Here is a 24,295-nt window from a genome sequence, read left to right on the forward strand (position 1 = left end):
TGTTAACTATAGAAGAATTCTCCCATCTTTGTCTACAATCCTAGTTTAAGAAAAAAAAGCAAACTATTATAATTTTCTAAGGAATATTTTCTATGATATTCTTTTCTCTAGATACCTATAAATTCTTCCATTGAGGTTATGGAAAATGTATGTTTATAGGGAAATTAAAACTGTTAGACCTAATATCCATTATATGCATTTGAGACCCCTATTTTATCAAAATATTCACTACTTTCTTGATATTCCTGATATTTTTTCTTTTTTTATTTCTTTTAATTTTTATTTTTAAACTTTACATAATTGTATTAGTTTTGCCAAATATCAAAATGAATCCGCCACAGGTATACATGTGTTCCCCATCCTGAACCCTCCTCCCTCCTCCCTCCCCATACCATCCTTAAGAAAATAACAGTTTTAATGATCTCAAACCATGATAGACAATAATGGGAGCATTCCTAAGGCAGTGCTTGTGGTACCTTAAGGAAGAAATTCTACTTATTCTTTAGAAAATATTAACCCTTTGATTTCTGGTTCCTCTGCCTTTTCTAAATCCAGCTTGTACATCTGGAAGTTCTCAGTTCACATACTGTTGAAGCCTAGCTTGGAGGATTTTGAGCATTACCTCGCTAGCATGTGAAATGAGTGCAATTGTGCAGTAGTTTGAACATTATTTGGCATTGCCCTTCTTTGGGATTGGAATGAGAACTGAACTTTTCCAGTCCTGTGGCCACTGCTGAGTTTAATAATAAACTGTGAAGCCAGTATAATTGTGTTACATCTGTAGAATATGAAATAAAAATTATTCACCTTTGTATGTTCTGAATTAACAGATAGAAATTTTTAGCAAATTTTTGAACATTAGTTCAATCTGAAACACACTAATCCTATGACAATATTTCATGATCCAGAAAGTTGAAAGTTCTCTTTCTTCTCTAGCATATACTATAGTGCTTTATATCCATCAAGTGAGCGAAAAATGTACTAAAAATCCTTTACCTTCATATATATGTATATGAATACTAGATCACAGAGATTATGTAATTTGTCCAAATAAACACTACATAAGACTAAAAAAAATTAAAAAATAAAAAATAAATAAAAAACAATTTCCTTGGTAAAACAAAACCCGTTATTTTTGTCGTTAGGATAGATTTTATCATACTAAAAATATTGTATTGTTATGTCTCTGTTCGGTGCGGGGGACCCCACCAGATATTAGAAATACAAAATGTTACCAAAACCCTGACAATTTTTTTTTTTCAGAGTTACTTTCACATGAAGGTCTTGGGTTACCTTCTGGTGACTGTTAATTGCTTTTTATAGGAGTACAAGTTGCTTTACAATGTTGTGTTCGTTTCTGCTGTAAATCAAAATGAGTCAGCCATATGTATACAGAGATCCCCTCTGTTTTGGATTTCCTTCCCATATAGGTCACCACAGAGCATTGAGTACAGTTCCCTGTGCTATACAGCAGGTTCTCATTAGTTACTTATTCTATACATAGTATCAATAGTATAGATATATCAATCGCAATCTCCCAACACATCCCACTTTCCCTTCCCCCCTTGGTGTCCATATGTTTGCTCCCTACATCTATCTATGTCTCTATTTCTGCCAAACCTTAACATTTGAGATTATATTGATAATTCAGTTGGGGATATAGGCCATGCAAATAAAAGGCAAATAATGGTTCAGAAATAGAACAAAGCAATTGTGAAATGCTGCAGAGTGTCTCCTCTACATTTTCTACTTGAGGCTCAGGTTTGAGCTCTTTGAGCACAGCCAGGTTTCACAATCACCTCTTGTGAATTCTGCTTTGTTAACCTGCAGGACGGAAAGCCGGATGTGTTGCCATGAAGACTGGGGTTGCAGGGGGCTTGTGGGATGTCTTGAGATGTGAAGAAAAGGCAAAATTTGTGTGCAAACACTGGGCAGAAGGAGTCACTCGCCCACCAGAGCCCACAACCACCCCTGAACCCAAATGTCCAGAGGATTGGGGTGCCTCCAGTAAAACAAGCTTGTGCTTCAAAGTAAGTATCCATTGCTGAGCTCTTCAAGAACTGGGGATATGTTTCAGCCTAAAGAATCATCTAAGGAATGAAAACAAAACAAAAGCAATGTCCGGGTTGAACCTATAGAAATTCCGATGTTATTGATCTGAAAGGGGACTTGGGCATTTGTTGTTTTGAAAGAGCGTTCCTTGGGTGGAAAGATAAGAACCAGTTGCATTCAGACCAACAAACATGACCGATACTGTAAATAGAAGTCACACCAGCCTTTCTTCACCTGCTCTGCCTTTATCACTCCATACACTTGGCATCTTTCCTCTTTCCCATGCTTTCTGAGCTCACATTTCTTTTTCTCAATAAAAATTCCTGCCCCACCTCATGCTATCCTATGGCATCCCATTTTGGCTCTGTTCTTGGAGCTCAAGCTTTTGGCTAAGTGAATTGATAAACAAATCTGCAATCAAGCTACATGGGGATTCTAGAGAGAATATTCCTGTGTTCTTATTTAACCCCTGATTATGATGCCTGATGGAAGATGAAGGACTGTTAGGTAGGGAGTACATGGCCATTCAGTGACTCGTAAATGACAGTTTGATATCCTGTAGTCACTTAGTACATTCCTATGTGAGATCACCCATTTTCTCTTTATGCAATCAAGTTCACCCAAACAAATAAAAAACATACCCCGACTCCAGTGAATTAAGCATTTAGGTCTTTTTCTTTCTTGTAAATCATATTCTTTCTAGAGAAGGTTGGATTTAGCCAAATATAGCAATGTATTGGGTTGGCCAAAAAATTCATTTGGGTTTTCCTGTAAGATGTTACAGAAAAACCCAAGCAAACTTTTTGGTCAACCCAATACTTAACTACAACTTAATGACATTATTCTCTAATGGCCAGTTCTCGGGACCTCTTTTATTCTATCCTTTGAGGCATATGGCTCTGGCATGTTTTGTAAGACAGTTAGACAAAGCTGATGAAGAAATTCAGTTGCTAATGTGTATTGGAATGAGGTTGCTTAGTCTCTAACTTAAGGGCTAATTTGGTTGGTAACTACCACTAGCAATAACAAAGACTAATGAGCTATTTAATACAGATTAGCCAGTCCAGCTTAAAGCATAATTTACATAGAAGGGAAAATATTGGGCCAAGACTGGAGAAGATTTTACGAATGGGTTGAAAACTAATACAAAGCAAATCAGGTATTTTATTGTTGCCTCTGGAAACTTTTGAGTTATTACACAAAGGCCAGGTTCATCCTATACACAGCCATTCACGGGAGAGTGGCAGGCTATGGAGATTTGTTGCAGGATTTCTGAGAGACAGTACAGAATTTTCCAGAGCTGGAAAATGAACCAAGAATTCCAGCAGACATTATCTGGGTAGATGTTTAACAAATTCAAATGTGTGCTTCCCTAGGAATTATGATTTTGGAGGTGCTTGGGGTAGGGTTTGTCTGAAAATATATAGACCATCTTTGTACATACTAAGGTGTGAAAATTCTTAATAAAGTTCAGCTATTTTAGTAAGTTGATTTACAAAAATAAAATCTTCTATCACCATCTACACAAGTTGAGTTACTCACAGAGGTCTTGGGAGTTACTGCAATGAAAAGTTGCTCAAGGCACACGTGTCCCAATAACTCAAGTAGGGTCAAGGTGAAGATTGCCTCAGGTTGCTTGGTGACAACTAGACAACCACAGGTCTATTGGAAACAAACTCCTTTTCTACAAGCCTATAATGATACAGGCCATGTCTCATGAGAAGCAATAAATAAAAATTATAAAAGTTGAGGAATACAGTGATGTAAACTGCTCCACTGTTTACATCCTGATGGATCCCTGTGGGTTCCATTCCCCCAGCAGTCCTCTGGGTAATATGACATATTCTCTAAATTCTAAATAAATACTAAATTTAGCTTACATACCATTTTTTTTTTACATGCTCTGTCCAATTACTGTCTGTCATGCCATGACCTCCAATCTTTGTTAAAATATGCAACCATAAGCAAAAATGATAAGATAATTTTAAGAGCATACCAATGAAGCATTGGAAGACTCCCAGGTTATTCAGTGTTTAAGTTAAACAGGATAACAAAACTGTGGCACTATCTTAGGGAGGTTATTATCCTTAAATTTTTATTTATGTTTGCTTCCTCTATATCAAGTTTCTTTCATTCTTTTCCATTTGAATGGCATAGTTGACACAACCAAATTAATCCTGTCTTCTTTAAGAAGCTGTATGCCTAACCCATATACCTAAACCTTTCAATCCGACTTTTTCAGTGCTATAAAATAATTATATTTTCTAGGGTTTTCTCAACAAAATCATCTGCTAAACTCTGTTACCCAAATATTCTCTCACAAATTGATTTTCAGCCAAGAGAATTATGTTGCTTGGGGCCATTGTAATGTCTTGCTTTTCGCTAAATGAAATCTCGTCAAAAGTAGATAATTATTTCTCTTGGTTTGATAAGCTGTGAAGTGTAAAATAAATTCTGAATCTGTATTACTTTTAGCTGTTTGCAAAAGGAAAACATGAGAAGAAAACGTGGTTTGAATCTCGAGATTTTTGTAGAGCTCTGGGTGGAGATCTAGCTAGTATCAATAGTAAGGAGGAACAGCAAGCAATATGGAGATTAGTAACGTAAGTATCTTTTCTAGTTAATACTCCTTCCTTTGACCCTTTGAGTACACATTTGTTGTATGTTATTCAGTTGTCAAGTTGTGTCCGACTCTGCAAACCATAGACTGCAGCATGCCAGAGCTCCCTGCCCCTCATCATCTCCTAGACTGTGCCCAGGTCACGTCCATTGAACTGGTGATACTATATCCCAAATCTGTGGGTACTTTTGGACCTAGTTTCACTTCCAAATTCTGGCCTGGAGAATTCCATGGACAGAGTAGCCTGACAAGCTACAGTCCGTGGGGTTGCAAAAAGTCAGACACGACTGAGTGACTTTCACTTCATTTCCAAATGCTTTAATTTTATAGCTATAAATCCTGAGATGAATTGCTCTATAAAAGCATAAGACACTTATTATTCGTTTATTAAATGAATGAATATCTCAATGCTTTACAATTATTTCAAACAGCAGCTTGTTTTCAGGATATTTACAAGTTGTACCAAAATGTGCAACTGTTGAATAATGCTTATATTTAGTCATTTAATCCTTCACCTGTGTACTAACCAATTTATATTTTGGGAGTCATTTTCAAATTTGATTAGGACTCATAGGTAACCAAACTTGGTTCATATAGTACCATAAGCTGCCTTTATATCTTGTATGTTGCAGGGCTAGTGGAAGCTACCATGAACTATTTTGGTTGGGACTGACATATGGAAGTCCTTCCGAGGGCTTTACTTGGAGTGATGGATCCCCTGTGAGTAATTTGATTTCATAGATACTTTTCTTACTTTTATTGTGTCTTTATTTTGATGTTATCTTTTTGGGTTACTCAAAATTTTTGGTAAGATGGGTTATGATGATAATTATAGACATTTTTCTATGCAAAATAAATGCTATGTTAGGGTCATTATTCTGCCTCTGACCCAGGACAGTTCTGTTCACCTGAGGTGGAACCATGATAGACTGAAAAAAATTAGGAAACTCATTCTTCTAATTTATATAAAATAATGTCTTCCTTCTCTCATGCCAAATTGGTATGTAAGTAGCTAGACTTCTTAAAAACTGTTTTATGTTGTCTTATAGACTAGGAGATATGGAAATAACTTTTGATATTCTATTAGAAACCATTGACTTGTGTCAACCATTGACTTTTGTGAGACTTCTCCATTCTCAGCAGGGAGTGATTTTGTGTAATTTCAGTTCTGCCTCCCCTTACCACCCATTAGCAGCTTTTCAAAGCACTTGTGTAGGGTGGATTATTTGATGTCTCCATTGATAGCAAGGGTTTTGTATTTAGATCTCTGGAAAATAGGTCATGATATAGGCTATGATTCCTCTCTGAAAACACCATAGTGGACCTAATCCTAGCCCTCCACTTATTTCCAGTATTCATCTTGGTAACGTTTGGTAGCTTTGTTAGCAATATTCAGAAGTCCTTTTTGTTTGTAAGGAGAACTAGTTTTATTTCTTTCTCCTGGTGAAGTGAAGTCGCTCAGTCGTGTCCAACTCTTTGCGACCCCATGGGCTGTAGCCTACCAGGCTCCTCCATCCATGGGATTTTAAAGACAACAGTACTGGAGTGGGTTGCCATTTCCTTCTCCATTTCTTTCTCCTACCCCTCTAATAAAAGAAAGTTCCAAATATCACAATGAAATGTTATCCCTTCAGGATGAGTTGTAAATTTAGGAACTCACAATACTGAGAAGTAGAACTTCTATACCAAGTTTTTCCTATATACAAATCCCACTTTTGTGGTCCTGGATACATTCCATTTAATAAGAGTAAAGAAAATTTTTTAATAATTAAAATAGTCTATTCAGGTTCAAAAGTTTTCATGTAATATGAGCTATTTCTTTCCCAGCTGTTCTCATCAAACTTGTTTTCAAAGCAAACATATTGTGAAAAAAAGTAGAGAATAAAAAAGTGAACATATCTTTCCTTTTGTGTTTGGATGAAAGTGAAAGTTAGTCGCATAGTCGTGTCCAACTCTTTGCAATCCCATGGACTGTAGCCTGCCAGGCTCCTCTGGCCATGGAATTCTCCAGGCAAGAGTATTGAAGTGGGTTGCAGTTTCCTTCTCTGAGGGAATCTTCCTGACCCAGGGGTGGAACCCGGGTCTCCTGCATTGCAGGCAGATTCTTTACCAAGTGAATCACTAGGGATAGATGATTGGTATTGGCTAATGGTTGTAATGTAATGTTTCTAACATAGGTGTCATATGAAAATTGGGCTTATGGAGAACCTAATAATTATCAAAATGTTGAATACTGTGGTGAGTTAAAAGGTGACCCTGGTATGTCCTGGAATGACATTAACTGTGAACATCTTAACAACTGGATTTGCCAGATACGAAAAGGTAAGATGACCTGCCCTCTGCTTTATATCAGATTGGAACACTAACCTCCTGTGATCCCAAAGTCTTCCCTTTATTCATGCAACCAAACAAATGGAATAATATAAGGGACCACCAAGGGCCATCACTTCACAGGATAAGAGTGAACTCACTGAGCACAGATAAATCTTCCAAAGGAACAGAGGATGAAAAGGCCAGCCCAGAATCCTGGACCGGAGCGTGGCCTCCAAAATAGTTCTCAGGAGCTGCTGTTCCTGTTCAGTTCCTGCAGTCGTGGGAGTGGGTAGATGTTTGACTCTGTAAGCAGAGTAAATAGAGTGTGATTTCTGTTGGGGGATTTTCACCCTCTGACCCACATTCATCATCCAGTAGGTGCTATCTCCCTCAGTCTGAACATACTGCAGACTGATTTCTCAAGGATGTTCATCCGAAGAGCTGGCACCATTCTGAGGCCCCTGATGCTATAAGATCCACCATGTTGTTGATGGTCAACAATGATCAATGCATACGCATCAGTTGTGATTAATGACTCACAAAGCTCCACATAGCCAAGTCAGATTCTTTTAAGATAAATAGGCCCACCCTTGAACCAAAATGTATATTAACTTCCTCCTTTGTCAACAGATAAATAGAACCACATCGCCCTCTGCTGTCTGGGAACCTTGGCTACAGCTCCAACTCGCTGAAAATACTGTGCTGCTGCTCTCCTGCTGTTTGCCTTACTCTTGCTTAGATGAGTGTTTACAGTGTTTTCAGGATGGAGGAATGAATCCATTCAGTTCAGTCGCTCAGTTGCGTCTGACTTTTTGCGACCCCGTGGACTGCAGTACGCCAGGCTTCCAAAACTGTCCATCACCAAATCTTGCTTGCTCAAACTCATTTCTATCCAGTCAGTGATGCCATCCAATCATCTCCTCCTCTGTTATTCCCTTCTTCTCTTGCCTTCAATCTTTCCCAGCATCAGTGTTTTTTCAAGTGAGTCAGTTCTTCATATCAGTTGGCCAAAGTGTTGGAGTTTCAGCTTCAGCATCAGTCCTTCCAATGAATATTCAGGACTGACTTCCTTTAAGATTGACTGGTTGGTTCTTCTTGCAGTTCAGGGACTCTCAAGAGTCTTCTCCAACACCACAGTTCAAAAGCATCAATTCTTCAGCACTCAGCTTTCTTTATGGTCCAATTCTCACATCCATGCATGATTACTGGAAAAACCATAGCTTTGACTAGATGGACCTTTGTCGGCAAAGTAGTATCTTTGCTTTTTAATATGCTGTCTAGGTTGGTCATAGCTTCTCTTACAAGGAGCAAGCGTCTTTTAATTTCATGACTGCAGTCACCATCTGCAGTGATTTTGGAGCCCAAGAAAATAAAGTCTAACACTGTTTCCACTGTTTCCTCATCTATTTGCCATGAAATGATGGGACCAGATGCCGTGATCTTTGTTTCTTGAATGTTGAATTTTAAGCCAGCTTTTTCATTCTGCTCTCTGACTTTCATCAAAAGGCTCTTTAGCTCCTCTTTAGTTTCTGCCTTAAGGGTGGTATCATCTGCATATCTGAGGTTATTGATATTTCTTCCGGCAATCTTGATTCCAGCTTGTGCTTCATACAGCCTGGCATTTCACAGGAATTTGGAGGAATGAATAGTGGACAGTTTTTCTTTAAAGGTCTCTTTGCTCCCAAGGACTAATTTCCTTGTGTGTTATTGGTAGCTCTATTCTTACAGATGTTCAATTCATTAAACCAAAAGCTACATAACTTGAGTCCTTTTATCAGATTCTGACAAAGTCCAGGTAGATCATTAACTACTTGGAAAGAAAAATATTTAACTTTTCATAAAATGTGCATTTAGTAAGAATATGCTTTTTTGAAGAAACTATATTTTATAAATAAATAGCTCATATCTAATGGTTTCAAATAATGAAAATTTATACTTTCACAGCTGATTATAAGATGTGTTACTGTAAAAATAACATCTATTGAGCAGCTTCTAAATACCGATAACTTGCATATTTTATCCCATCTCTTTACGTGGGTGACAACTCCTTTTTGTAGTTGAGAAAATTAAAGGTAAGAAATTTGAACCTGAACTGGGATTTGAACCTAGGTTTTCTGATTCCAAAACTCGTGTTCTTTTCTTTCTTTATATAATGCTGCTTGTTGTGCTTAAAAACTGTCTTCCAATTTTTAGTGGTATTGTACCTAATTTGTTGAACTCTTAAACTCCTAATTTTGTTTCCCTTTGCTTTTCTCCCTCACAACATGATAGTAAAATTGGAGAGTGGAAGGAAGAGAAAGAAGAGTTAAGCTTTTAGCTATATTAATCCATGAAAATAATGAAACCAGAGGATATGAAATAGCACAAATTCAATCACCTTTTATATCTTATTTTCTCTTGTTTTCCAGGACAAACTCCCAAACCTGAGCCAACACCAGCTCCTCACGACAGTAGGTGTTTCTGTTGTTTTTTTTTTTAATTAATTAATTTAATTGGAGGCTAATTACTTTACAATCTTGTGGTGGTTTTTGCCATACATCACCATGAACGGCCATGGGTGCACCTGTGTCTCCCCATCCTGAACCCTCCTCCTACCCGCCTCCCCACCGAATCCCTCTGAGTTGTCCCACAGAACTGGCTTTGAGTGCCCTGTTTCATGCATCGAACTTGGACTGGTCATCTGTTTTGCGTATGATAATATACATGTTTCAGTGCTATTCTCTCAAATCATCCCATCCTCACCTTCTCCCACAGAGTCCAAAAGTCTGTTATTTACATCTGTGTCTCTTTTGCTGCCTTGCATATAGGATTGTCCTTATCATCTTTCTAAATTCCATATGTATGTGTTAATATACTATTGGTGTACAGGTTATTCTTTTTTAAATTTTTTTATTGAAGGATAATTGCTTTACAGAATTTTGTTGTTTTCTATCAAACCTCAACCTGACTCAGTCATAGGTATACATATATCCCCTTCCTTGTGAACTTCCCTCCTATCTCCCTCCCCATCCCACCCCTTTAGGTTGATATAGAGCCCCTGTTTGAGATTTTTAGCCATACAGCAAATTCCCACTGGCTATCTGTTTTACATATGGTAATGTAAATTTCCATGTTACTCTTTCCATACAGCTCACCCTCTCCTCCCCTCTCCCCATATCCATAAGTCTATTCTCTTTGTTTCTCCATCGCTGCCCTGTAAGTAAATTCTTCAGTACCGTTTTTCTAGATTCCATATATATGCATTAGAATATGATATTTATATTTCTCTTTCTGACTTACTTCACTCTGTATAATAGGTTCTAGGTTCATCCACCTCATCAGAACTGACTCAAAGGCATTTCATTTTATGGCTGAGTAATATTCCATTGTGTATATGTACCACAACTTCTTTATCCACTCATCTGCCAATGGGCATCTAGGTTGCTTCTGTGTTCTAGCTATTGTAAATTGTGCTGCAATGAACAATGGGATACATGTGTCTTTTTCAATCTTGGTTTCCTCAGGGTATATGCCTAGGAGTGGGATTGCTGGGTCATACGGTGGTTTTATTCCTAGTTTTTTAAGGAATCTCTGAACTGTCTTCCATAGTATCTGTATCAATTTACATTCCCATCAAAAGTGCAGGAGTGTTCCTTTTCTCCACACCCTTTCCAGCATTTATTGTTTGTAGGTTTTTTTATGATGGCCATTCTGACTGGTGTACGGTGATATCTCATTGTAGTTTTGATTTGCAGTTCTCTGATAATGAGCGACGTTGAGCATCTTTTCATGTGTTTGTTAGCCATCTGTATGTCTTCTGTGGAGAAATGTCTGTTTAGGTCTTTTTCTCACTTTTTGATTGGGTTGTTTGTTTTTCTGGCATTGAGTTGTATGAGCTGCTTGTATATTTTGGAAATTAATCCTCTGTCAGTTGTTTCATTTGTTATTATTTTCTCCCATTCTGAGGGTTATCTTTTCACCTTGCTTATAATTTCCTTTGCTGTGCAAAAGCTTTAAGTTGAATCAGGTCCCACTTGTTTACTTTTGTTTTTATCTCTATTACTCTAGGAGGTGGTTCATAGAGGATCTTGCTTTGATTTATGTCAGAGAGTGTTCTGCCTATGTTTTCCTCTAGGAGTTTTATAGTTTCTGGTCTTACAGTTAGGTCTTTAATCCATTTTGAGTTTATCTTTGTATATGGTGTTACAAAGTGTTCTAATTTCATTCTTTTACATGTAGCTGTCCAGTTTTCCCAGCACCATTTATTGAAGAGGCTATCTATGCCCCATTGTATATTCTTGCCTCCTTTGTCAAATATAAGGTACCCATAGGTGCATGGGTTTATTTCTGGGCTTTCTATCTTGTTCCATTGGTCTGTATTTCTGTTTCTATGCCAGTACCATACTGTCTTGATGACTGTAGCTTTGTAGTATAATCTGAAGTCAGGAAGGTTGATTCCTACAGCTCCAGTCTTCTTTCTCAAGACTGCTTTGGCTGTTCAGGGTCTTCTGTGTTTCCATATGAATTCTGAAATTTTTTGTTCTAGTTCTGTGAAAAATGCCATTGGTAATTTGATAGGGATCACATTGAATCTGTAGATTGCATTTGGTAGTATAGTCATTCTAACAATATTGATTCTTCCTACCCAGGAATATGGAATATCTCTCCATCTGTTTATGTCATCTTTGATTTCTTTCATTAGTGTCTTATAATTTTCTGTGTATAGTTCTTTTGTCTCCTTAGGTAAGCTTATTCCTAGATATTTAATTCTTTTTGTTGCAATGGTGAATGGGATTGATTCCTTAATTTCTCTTTCTGGTTTTTCATTGTTAGTATATAGAAATGGAAGTGATTTCTGTGTATTGATATTGTATCCTACAACTTTGCTAAATTCACTGATTAGCTCTAGTAATTTTCTGATACTGTCTTTAGGGTTTTCTATATACAGTATCATGTCATCTGAAAACAGTGAGAGCTTTACTTCTTCTTTTCTGAACCTAGATTCCTTTTATTTCTTTTTCTTCCCTGATTACTGTCGCTAGCACTTCCAGAACTATGTTGAATAATAGTGGTGAAAGTGGACGCCCTTGTCTTGTTCCTGATCTTAGGGGGAATGCTTTCAGGTTTTCACCATTGAGAATAATGTTTGCTGTAGGCTTATCATATATGGCCTTTGCTATGTTGAGGTAGGTTCCTTCTGTGCCCATTTTTTGAAGAGTTTTAATCATAAATGGGTGCTGAATTTTGTCAAAGGCTTTTTGTGCATCTATCAAGATTATCATATGATTTTTATCTTTCAATTTGTTAATATGGTGTATCACATTGATTTATGTATATTGAAGAATCCTTGCATCCCTGGAATAAACCCAACTTGATTATGCTATATGAGCTTTTTGATGTGTTGCTGAATTCTGTTTGCTAAAATTTTGTTGAGGATTTTTGCATCTATGTTCATCAGTGATACTGGCCTATAGTTTTCTTTTTTTGTGTTGTCTTTGTCTGGTTTTGGTATAAGGGTGATGGTGGCCTCATTGAATGAATTTGAAAGTGTTCCTTCCTCTGCAATTTTTGGAAAGAGTTTTAGAAGGATAGGCATTAGCTCTTCTCTAAATATTTGATAGAATTCTCCTGTGAAGCCATCTGGTCCTGGGCTTTTGTTTTTTGGGCAGATTTTTTATCACAGCTTCAGTTTCAGTGCTTGTAATTGGGTTGTTCATAATTTCTATTTCTTCTTGGTTCAGTCTTGAAAGATTGAACTTTTCTAAGAATCTGTCCATTTCTTCCAGGTTATCCATTTTATTGCCACATAATTGTTCATAATAGTCTCTTGTAATCCTTTGTATTTCTGCATTGTCTGTTGTAACCTCTCCTTTTTTGTTTCTAATTTTGTTGATTTGATTATTTTATTTTTCTTGATGAGTCTGGCTAAAGGTTGGTCAATTTTGTTTATCTTCTCAAAGAACCAGCTTTTAGTTTTATTAATCTTTACTATTGTTTCTTTCATTTCTTTTGCATTTATTTCTGCTTGGATCTTTATGATTTCTTTCCTTCTACTAATTTTGGGTTCTTTTGTTCTTCCTTTTCCAATTGTTTTAGGTGTTAAGTTAGGTTGTCTATTCAATGTTTTTCTTGTTTCTTGAGGTATATGCAACTTTGCTAAATTCACTGATTAGCTCTAGTAATTTTCTGATACTGTCTTTAGGGTTTTCTATGTACAGTATCATGTCATCTGAAAACAGTGAGAGCTTTTGTAATGCTATAAACTTCCCTGTTAGAACTACTTTTGCTGCATCCCATAGGTTTTGAGTTGTCATGTTTTCATTGTCATTTCTTCCTAGAAATATTTTGATTTCCCTTTTGATTTCTTCAGTAACCTATTGTCTGTAGCTCCACCCGTTCAGGCACTTAGAGGGCTCCCTTGCCTGGGGTCCTTCTCTATTGTTCAGCACATCAGGAACATAGGGTGGCTCCCCTGGCTGGGGTCCTACTCTGTAGATCAGCATGTCAGGCACTTAAAGGGGCACCCTGGGTAGGGTCCTACTCTGTAGTTCAGTGCGTCAGATGTTTGATGGGCCAACCTCTCTATTGTTCAGCTGCTGATGCTGGCAGATGGGGAGAGAGGCTATGGTGATGGCTCCACCCTCTACGTGTGATTCAGCAGTATCGCCTTGCTTCCATGGCTGCCTGGCTTTCCTCCACAGGCATTTCCCCCCACAACCTCCTCCCTCATATCCCCTCACCGTCTCTCCACAGTCAACAGCAACCCTCGCCTTGGGATTGCTCCACAGTCCCTAAACTCCAGCTCCCAGCTTCTGCGCCTTCCACAGGACCTGCGTCCCTGTCCAGGGTGTGTATGGCTGCAGCAAAGACTGTCTGATTCTCATTCCATTTAGGCTGCCACAGGTCAGCAGTTTCACTCTCAGCCTTAAATTTTTCTCCTCTGACTCAGACAGTTGCCCTGATGTAGGGATCAGACCCCTGCTTCAGTTCCCCCACCCACCGAGGGCAGGTCCAGTCCTACTAACACTCCTGTCTTTCCCCCTAGTTCCTTCCTCCTACCGAGTTTTGTGTGGTTCTATGTATTCTTTTCCGCTGCTCAGGTACTCCTGTCTGCTCTCAGCTGGTATTCTGCATGCACTTCTGTGTCTGAAGGTGTATTCCTGATGTATCCGTGGAGAGAGATGTACTCCATGTCAACCTACTCTTCTGCCATCTTGTTCTACCTCCGCCTTTTTTTTTCTTTTCTGATATTGATAGATTTTTTTTCTCTCATTGCTTTCTTAGAGGGGTGGGGGGTGGGTGTGGAATGCTTACCCTGGGAAGATAAAAGAGATTCTTAATATCTTTGAGAATCTTATGAGAACTTGCATCTTCTCCTCCAGACAGATACTGACATGCACAAGCATCAGGCATGTTAATGCAATTTCTCAGTGTTCATGAATCAAATCCAAGGGCCTCATGTATGACTTTCCTATAGCTGCTGTAACAGATTACCACAAATTTGGTGGCTACACGCATTTATTCTCTTACAGTTCTGGAGGTCAGGAATATGATCTCAGTTTCCCTGGGCTGAAATCAAGGGATGGACAGGACCATGCTCCTTCCAGAGGCTCTAAAGGAGAGTCTATAGCCTTGTTGTCACCAGCTCTAGAGCTGCATTCCTTACATTTGTTGGTTAATGGCCCACTCCTTCTTCATCAAAACCAACGATGTAGCATCTTCCTTCATTTGTCACAAAGCCACCTTCTTCTGTACTCACATCTCCCTCTGTCTCCCACTATAAGGATACTTATGATTTACATTTGGGGCCTACCTAGAAAACTTAGGATAATCTCTCCATCTAAAGTTTTTAACTTAATCACATCTACAAAGTACCTTTTTTCTGTATAACATTTACAGATTCCAGATATTAATACGTGGATATCAGGACTTCCCTGTTGATCCAGTGGCTAAGACTCCATGCTCCCAATGCAGGGCTGAGGTTCAATCCTTGGTTAGGGAACTAGAACACACACTGTCACAACTAAAGACCCCAGTGTAAGCCACAACTAAGACCCAGTGCAGCCGAATCAATTCTAAAAGCAAAAAAGACCTGTGTATGTTTTGGACTCTTATTCAGCCTGCTACAGCACAGAACCATAGAATTCTTTGATTGGGAAGAAGCCTTGGAAGCTCTCCGCGTATGGGAATTCCTTAGTTCTCCAATTATACACTGAAGCATCAAAGTACATCTGTTAAAACCTCTTTGTTACACTGAGATGAAAACTGCTTTCTCATGGCTTCTATTCTTTGAATCTAGAACATCTGGGTACATGTATGTTAATTATTCCAGCTCTGTGATTCTTTGATGAATGTAACGTTGGGAGTTCTCTTACCCAATAATGATAAGTGGAACTTAGTTTTTACAGAATTGTTGGAAAGTAGATATTTGGGTTTAGGTAATTCAGTCTATATTGGCATAAATGTTCTGCTCCTTCTGAGTTCTCAGAGTTGCAGATACCTCTGAAGGGCTGCTCTGCCCTTTTCACTTTTGTGTAGCTTACATACCAGATTCTTGAATCCGTCTAAGTAAAATTCATCACCTTTTTCATTTATTTTTCAGATCTACCAGTCACCGATGATGGGTGGGTTATTTACAAAGACTACCAGTATTATTTCAGCAAAGAGAAGGCAACCATGGACAAGGCACGAGAATTTTGCAAGAGGAATTTTGGTGATCTTGTTTCTATCCGAAGTGAAAGTGAAAAGAAGTTTCTATGGAAATATGTAAGAATGTGAATAAGAATGAAATAGTGACATGTGATAAGCAACAATAATGTCTGCAATTGCTACCTCATGGTGCAATTTCCAATTATGTGCTGAATTTGAACCTCCTAAGGTCAGGAGTAAAGATATGAGTCCCAGGGGAAGGGAGGAGGGTGCTGGCCATCACATAAGTGAATGACTTGATTGTTGGAATATTCAGTGCAGAATCATAGAACCCAGAAACAGTGTTTAGACTTTTTGGGAGGACTGACTGGGCTTTGGGAGAATCCAGACTTGATGGCTTGACTTCACTAATTTTGTTTTCAAAGATTATCATTCTTAACTAGTTGTTACATATCAGTCCTGAACCCTTGTATACAGTGTAAGTTGATTATTAATTTATGTCTTAGTTGGATTAGTTTCTTGGTCAATAGATAGTACAGTTTGATTATTCATATAAGACTGTTTCTTGACTATACCGAAATTTCAGCTAACAGCTAAAGTATAATTGATTTTTTCCAAGCATACTTCACTCACTCTTCCTTTTTAAAAATCTTCATGGCATCTTTATTGTTATCCAGAAAAGTGGTAAGAGAGAAGGAAAAATTAAACTCAACAGTAATGAAAGAGTAAGAATTCATTTCATTATGAAGGTTTTGGAGTGTAGTCTGATTCGTCTCCATTTTCATAGATATACCATGGTTTGAAAATTTCAAGGTATTTCCTAATATTGCACCAATATATGTGTGGATGGAGAAGTCTTTCCTTAGACACATAATCCCAAATGATTACTTTGTTTAAAAGAATATCTTTAATAATATCTAATTACTAATGGTATTTTATATTACAGAGAATGTCTTAAGGTATTTGCTATATAAATACGGGTTGTTACATAATGTGCATTTTTTTTCCATTTTATTTCTGTGAAAAACATTGAATGTACAACAGAGTTTCTGCTTGATTGCCTCCTTAGAAAAGTCCCTAACAGCCTGTCTCATTAACCTGTAGGTTTTATTTAAAATTTGCCTATCATATAAGTACAGATTGAACTATATGTAAACTTACATGTTCTAGGTGAACAGGAATGATGTACAGCCGGCATATTTTATTGGTTTATTGATCAGCTTGGATAAAAAATTTATGTAAGTAAATCAAAATAAAACAACTTTGCTAAGGACAGTGACCTGATGAACACTAAAGAGCAATTTTCAGACTTTCTTTTTGCTAAATGCATTAAAAAAAATCCTGTTGGCCTCTCAATCTACAGAGGATCTTTTTAAAAAACTAATTTTAAAAAGTCCTTTTAAGTATTTTCAACAATATAGTTCTCAGATAAACAACTCAAGCTCTGATTGAAACTTACAAAATGTCACCTCTCTGTTTTAGGGGGTCATCACCTGTTAGTAAATCATCTATTAGGAAGATGTATTACCCAAATATGAATATTGAATTTATTTGAAAAATTATTCCCATTGGGACTGTCTTTGGTGCCCAGAACCAATTGTGACTGCCGTTGCTGTTTTGGGCAGGAAAGACCCAAACTCACTCTCATTATTATTTTTTAAAAAGATTTAGAAATTAAAAAAAATTTTGACTGCTCTGGGTCTTCGTTACAGCATGAGGGCTCTCTAGTTGTGGTACACAGGCTTAGTTGCCCCTTAGCATGTGGAATTTTAGTTCCTGACCAGGGATGAAACTGTGTCCCCTGCATTGGAAGATGGACTCTTAACCACTGGACCATCAGGAAAGTCCCATATAAATTATTTTTAAAGATCAGGATGTTTGATGTTCCTTTGGGCAAGCATCCATTTTAACCACCTCCAAAAGAGAAGGTGGAATTCAATGATCTCCTTTCTCTTTCTAGCTAATAGCCTCAGAATTTCTATAATTTATGAAAATAAACATTGGCTTACCTATCTTAGAGGGCTTCCCTTGTAGCTCAGTTGGTAAAGAATCCTCCTGCAATGCAGGAGATCCCAGTTTGATCCCTGGGTTGGGAAGATCCTCTGAAGAAGGGAAAGGCTACCCACTCCAGTGTTATGGCCTGGAGAATTTCATGGACTGTATAGTCCATGGGGTTGCAAAGAGTCGGACAGGCCTGAGCAACTTTCACTTTTCACCTATCTTGGAAGGAACCAGAGTAAACATGAAAATCAGAGAATGGGGCCCAATGAGAAACTCTATATTCTCTGTCTCACTGTGGGTAGTTTTGTTTTGTGGGAATCATGCCCAAGAAATACTATGGGAAGATGTTTACTTTGAGTCCATTTCTAGGGTAACTGGGAATCTCCATTTCTTCTCTCACTTCAGGACTAAAAGCACTTACCTCTTCTGTGGAGGGAAAAGAAGGCAGACTAGTCAGGCATCCAGTTGCTACAGGAGATCTCAATGCCCCAGGAGCAGCAGCTAGCTTTCTGGGGTTCCTAGTGGTCTCTGTAGAAACCTCTTTTCTCTTTGCTTAAGATGCTGTGGTCTCTTCATCTTAATTAACTTGCCTGTTCCCACCACTAGGAGTTCCTAACTCTTGTAATTAGATTTTTGCCTAATACCTTAATTTTCTTTTCCAGTTGGATGGATGGAAGCAAAGTGGATTATGTGGCTTGGGCCACAGGTGAACCCAATTTTGCAAATGATGATGAAAACTGTGTAACCATGTATTCAAATTCAGGTAGACAAGATCACAATCTTCTTTTAAAAAAATTTTTTTTGTTGTGGTAAAATTACATAATATAAACGATACTATTTTAACCATATTTAACTATACAGTTCAGTGGCACTGAGTACAATTGACACTGTTGTAAAACTCTCACCATCATCCATCTCCCGATTTTTCACCTTTCTAAACTGAAACTCTGTCCCCATTAAACACTAACTCCCTATCCCCCATCCCCCCCACCCCAAGCCCCTGGACCTACCGATGTACTTCCTGACTCTATGAATTAGACTCTTCTAGGTACCTCGTGTAAGTGGAATCAAGCAGTATTTGCCTATACCTAAAGAATATTGTGGAGAAGGCAATGGCACCCCACTCTAGTACTCTTGCCTGGAAAATCCCATGGACGGAGGAGCCTGGTAGGCTGCAGCCCATGGGGTCGCTGAGGGTCGGACACGACTGAGCGACTTCACTCTCACTTTTCACTTTCATGCATTGGAGAAGGAAATGGCAACCCACTCCAGTGTTCTTGCCTGGAGAATCCCAGGGACGGAGGAGCCTGGTGGGCTGCCGTCTCTGGGGTCTCACAGAGTTGGACACGACTGAAGCAACTTAGCAAAGTATATTGGAATGCATTTTTAAGGTTAACTTAATATATATCCTACAAACAGATTATACCTTCATTTTTCCCCCTGTGCTATATAGTAAGTTCTCATTAGTTATCTATTTTACTCATAGTAAAGTATATATGTCAATCCCAATCTCCCAATTCATCTCACTCCACTTTTCTCTCCTTGGTGTCCATACATCGGTTCTCCATGTCTGTGTCTCTATTTCTGCTTTGCAAACAGGTTCATCTATACCATTTTTCTAGATTCCACGTATATGCATTAATATACAATATTTGTTTTCCTCTTTCTGATTTACTTCACTCTGTATGACAAACTCTAGGTCCATCCATGTCTCTGCAAATGGCACGATTTTGTTCCTTTTTATGGCTGAGTAGAATCTGCCCTGTAGTGTGATGTGTCATTTGCTACATCCCTAGGCTAAAAGTAGCAAGTTATGTGCTACATCAGATAAGAAAAGAGAGAATGAAGAATTTTAATTTTAGCAACACAACTGTTCAGTTTGTAAGGTGAATGGATACTACATCCTTTCTTCTTATAAATAAATAAGCTAATGAATGACACAGTCTTCTCACTTCTTCTCATTTTGTGAAACATTTTTTATCTCCATGTCTTTATCTGTAAAATGGGAGTAACAACAGAATGTATCTGATGTCGAGAAAATTGAGGAGATCATACATCTAAACTACTAAGCAAATGCTTATATATATAAAGTTTATGTATCATTAGATTATTATTACTAGCAAGTCTGGCTATTTAAATAATTGTGTAACACCTAATATAGTCTTTGCTCATAGTAAACACTTGATTCGGAGAAGGCTCCCCACTCCAGTACTTTTGCCTGGAAAATCCCATGGACAGAGGAGCCTGGTAGGCTGCAGTCCATGGGGTGGCTAGAGTCGGACACGCCTGAGCAACTTCACTTTTACTTTTCACTTTCATGCATTGGAGAAGGAAATGGCAACCCACTCCAGTGTTCTTGCCTTGAGAATCCCAGGGACGTGGAAGCCTGGTGGGCTCCCGTCTATGGGGTCGCACAGAGTCGGACACAACTGAAGCGACTTAGCAGTAGCAGTAGCAAACACTTGATTAAAATTGAACTATTACTGGTTTAAGTGAAAGCTCAAAAGGTTATCCACATAGATCTTTCTGGTCTCTTGTGTAAATGATGTTTGTAGTATAAATCATTTTTGAGAATCCTTATACAATGTAAACACATTTTTTTATAAGTATTTTTAACTACTAAATGTAAAATTGATAAACAACAAACACCTACTGTATGGCCCAGGGAACTATTTTAATATCTTGTAATAGCCTATAATGGAAAAGAATCTGAAAAAGAATATATATATATATTCTTATATATAATTCTTATATAATCCTCTTTTTCAGATTCTTTTATATAGTATATATAAAATGGAGTCACTGTGCTGTATACTCAAAACATAACATTGTAAATCAACTTTACTTCAATAAAAAGTTGTTTGTTTTGGGAAAAAAAGGGGTTTAAAGGTAAATATGTAAATCTAATATAACTATTCTGTTGTTTGTCAGGGTTTTGGAATGACATTAACTGTGGTTATCCAAATGCCTTCATCTGCCAGCGCCATAACAGCAGCATCAATGCCACAGTTGTCCCGACCACGGTGTCAGTCCCAGGAGGTTGTAAAGAAGGTTGGAATTTTTACAATCACAAGGTACTAAGAAAATCTAGTTGTAGTCCTGGCTCTGATCAATATGGAGAGTGACAATGCAAATCTTTCAGCTTTAAGTTAACTTTTGCTTACCTCATCAATTCAGAGAATTTTAGGCAAGAGCTCCCATGTTACATTCTCTATGGGAATTGAGAGTAGACTTGAAGATATTATCCAAATACACAAATGCCTGTTGTCCCAAGGTAGAAAAAAACTTTTTTTTTCCCCTCCATTTTTGATTGGTTGTGAGCAAACATATATTTAGCTCTGAATCATTTTCATTTCTTTAGTACACACTATTATCTGTATGTAATTCCTGTGATTTTTTTTCCCTTCCATCCCAGTGTTTCAAAATCTTTGGATTTGTTGAAGAAGAAAGAAAAAATTGGCAAGAGGCACGAAAAGATTGCATAGGATTTGGAGGAAATCTGGCATCCATATACAGTGAAAAAGAGCAAGGTGTGTGGGCTGTATTATAGTCAGTGATGCACATAAATATGTAATTTTTTCCCTAAAAAATGGTAGACTGTTGCTTATAGTAAATGATTTTTTTATTTTCTAGAGTAAAGTCTAGGAAGGAAGAACAAACTCTTATTGAGAACTATTTTATTAGTTGTAGGCACTATGCTGAATGTCTTATGTGTAAATCGCCTTTCCATTTTTATAATGAATCTATTGAAGCAGGAATCATCAGTCCAGTGTGAATGAGGAAGTGGTGTGCAGAAAGTCTTAGGTCAAGGAGCTTGGTGGGAAGGGGTAGGACTGGGAATCAAACTGGATCTTCCAGCTTCAGTTCTATCGTTTTCTGCCAAACTGGTTTGTTCACAAAAGAGCCAAAAAAGTAGAGGTTTCTCGGAATAAAATTCTTGAATTGCTCATTTTCCATTTACTGCTCTTCTAATCACTTGATCCTATAACTTATAATTCAATAAAACTAATTTTCCAATAGAAACATTGAACAAATTGAGAAAAAAAAAATTAGAGAAAACATGAGGATAAGCCAGAGCTTTAAAGAACAGGAGGAGGAAACATACCATTTCCATATAGCAGATAATAAAATTCATTATATTGTTGTCAATAGGAGGTACTTGAGCCTTTCACTTGGTCTTTTGGGGGCCACTTTATTTGTAGATATTTGCTTAGTTACTTTAAAAAGGATGTTGACCAATTGCAGGCCATTCAGATGAAAGTAACCAAACAGATGAAAGTTTTGAAACCACAGCTAGCCATGAATAAGGACTGTTTGAAAGACCCTATATTTCACAGTCAGAAAAGATGTGAACTTTGAAGGATTGTCCCATGTGACTCGAGAAGGAAGACTTAGATCCCATAAAGGGCAGTTACGGGGAAACAATTTTAATCTCAGAATTAGGAGCTTATTCCAACAATTAGAGTTAATTGGATGGGTTGCTTCATGCATTTTTAAAGGACTGTAAAAATGCTTATATTAGAAGGTACTCAACTTGGTGCTGCAGAGTCACATATGTTGATTGGTATATAGCCTGGAAGATGCTCAATGAATATTTATTGTACAGAGGGATTTATGCAGATGTTGTGGGGGGAGAGATATAGACTGGATGGTTTCTAAGTTCCCTTTTGGTTCTGAGGTTCTTTGACTTCCAAAATCATTTACTGGAAAAAAAATGGTTTATCTCAAAAAATGTAAGAAAGAAGAGAGACCTTGGAACCCCGTGTGTCACTCCCCCAAGTGTGAATTTCAGTTCACGAATGCCACCATGTGCTTCTTCGGAATGCATTCTACACTAAATCAACATAGCTTTCTCTGAGAACCTTTGACAAGTTCAGCAGCTTGCCAGATGCTGGAATAAAAGTGTCAAACCATAGCACACAATAAAAAAATTCAAGAGTATAATATTCACATTTCTCTAACCAGTCTACCACATTTTGGGCTTAGCTACCCAGCAGAGAAACACAATAATTGATTTCCGCTCTTAACCACAGAGTTCTGATTCCTGGCATCACAAAATTAGAACCTGGGTAATAGAGATGTGCAGAAGGAAACAATTTTCAGATAAAATAACATTATTCCTGGCAAAACAGGCACACGTTGGATTCTTATTGTAGTTCTTGGCAGAAAACAAGTCAGTGTTGAAATATTGGCAGGTAGAGCTTTTCCACATTTCATTTTGAGTTGGGGATAGGGCAAGAGTTATGATCTTGTTTGGGAAATAAAAACAAAATATATATCTGTCCATGCACTTTTCTTTCTGAAAATATTAGAATCTTTTCTTTACTTTTAGTTAGTTGAGAAATAAGCAAATTTCTGAGCAGGGTGGTGACATCTTCTTTTCTGCTGAAGAATAAGCATATAGCAGTGGCCCTTCTCTGGAACTGTTTTTTTTTTTTTTCATGAATAAACAGATAATCTCTGTAGGTGACCTTCTATTTTACATTTTGGATTAGTAACGCAAGTGGTTAGTCATTTGGTTTCCTATTTGCATTCAGGAGTTGTGTTTAAGTGTGTATGTTTGAAAATTGCCCTATAAAGCAGTGACCACCCCCCACCCCCTCAACCTTCTGGGCACCAGGGACCCGTTTCATGGCAAACAGTTTTTCCACGGACTGGGTGGGGAGGTGGTTTCGAGATGATTCAAGGTTATTACATTTATTGTGCACTTATTACATTGTGATATAATGTTAAATAATTAGATAACCCACCATATGAAAAATCAGATCACCAGGCATTAAATTCTCATAAGGAGCATGCAACCTAAATCCCTCACATGTGCAGTTCACAGAAGGCTTCACACTCCTATGAGAATCTAAAACCACCACTGATCTGACAGGAGGTGGAGCTCAGGAGGTCATGTGAGCAATGTGGAGCATCTATAAATATAGGGAACCCTGCTCACCTTCTGCTTACCTCTTGCTGTGTGGCCCAGTTCCTAACAGGCCATGGACCAGTCTGTGGCTCAGGGATTGGAGACCCTGTTGTAGAGTCAAGGTTCTTCCAGTAGGTGTCCATCTAGTCCTAGGTGTCCACGGCTCCTGGCAGGTGAGATTGCTAACCTCAGAAGACAACTGCTGTGGTTTGGGAGGCATGGGGATGGGCTACTGGAGAGACAATGGGGAACATGTTGCACTTAAGCCTTTTACAGCTGCTGCATATTTGCCACCATCCTTTCTGCCACAGAATTGGTAAAGAAGCAGCAGGCCATATTTGTCCTACCCTCTCTAACTTTCTCTAGAATTTCTCTCCCAGTGATGTGAGCACTTAGCATCAGGATGCCCCCTAGATCCAAGGACACTCACTGGACATGGATGGCTGCTGACCCCTAGGAGTTGGCCACCCTGCAGGAGTTCTTTGGGTTTGGCAATCCAAGGTGGTGATCATTTGAGAGCTTAATGCTTTTTTATTTTGATAGATAGTTTTTGTTTTCAGAACTTTTCTGAATTAAGAGCTCTTTTTGGCCCCCAGTTGTTATAGTCAGATTATCTTATTTATCTAATTAGGATACCTGCTAACTCATAGGATGACTGCTTGTATCAGAAAAAATATTCTTCGTGCAGGATGGTAGGCAACCACAACACAGATCTGGGTGTACCAGATAGAGACTGGGGCAGGGGTTGGATTTTCGCTGCCCCTTCC

General features: G+C 38.1%; 1 protein-coding gene across 1 annotated transcript in view; it reads left to right on the plus strand.

The window, feature by feature from the left end:
* Nucleotides 1-24,295, plus strand: part of MRC1 (mannose receptor C-type 1) — a 113,136-nt gene that overhangs the window by 60,149 nt on the left and 28,692 nt on the right. Inside the window, exons 12-21 of the mRNA XM_003586772.6 lie at nucleotides 1,831-2,030; nucleotides 4,528-4,655; nucleotides 5,305-5,392; nucleotides 6,850-6,994; nucleotides 9,394-9,435; nucleotides 15,567-15,730; nucleotides 16,784-16,851; nucleotides 18,277-18,377; nucleotides 20,546-20,688; nucleotides 21,030-21,144. Coding sequence (XP_003586820.2) covers nucleotides 1,831-2,030; nucleotides 4,528-4,655; nucleotides 5,305-5,392; nucleotides 6,850-6,994; nucleotides 9,394-9,435; nucleotides 15,567-15,730; nucleotides 16,784-16,851; nucleotides 18,277-18,377; nucleotides 20,546-20,688; nucleotides 21,030-21,144 — 1,194 coding nt within the window. The remainder of the gene's footprint in view (nucleotides 1-1,830; nucleotides 2,031-4,527; nucleotides 4,656-5,304; nucleotides 5,393-6,849; nucleotides 6,995-9,393; nucleotides 9,436-15,566; nucleotides 15,731-16,783; nucleotides 16,852-18,276; nucleotides 18,378-20,545; nucleotides 20,689-21,029; nucleotides 21,145-24,295) is intronic.

This window comes from Bos taurus, chromosome 13 (genome assembly GCF_002263795.3).
Source record: "Bos taurus isolate L1 Dominette 01449 registration number 42190680 breed Hereford chromosome 13, ARS-UCD2.0, whole genome shotgun sequence".
NCBI lineage: Eukaryota > Metazoa > Chordata > Mammalia > Artiodactyla > Bovidae > Bos > Bos taurus.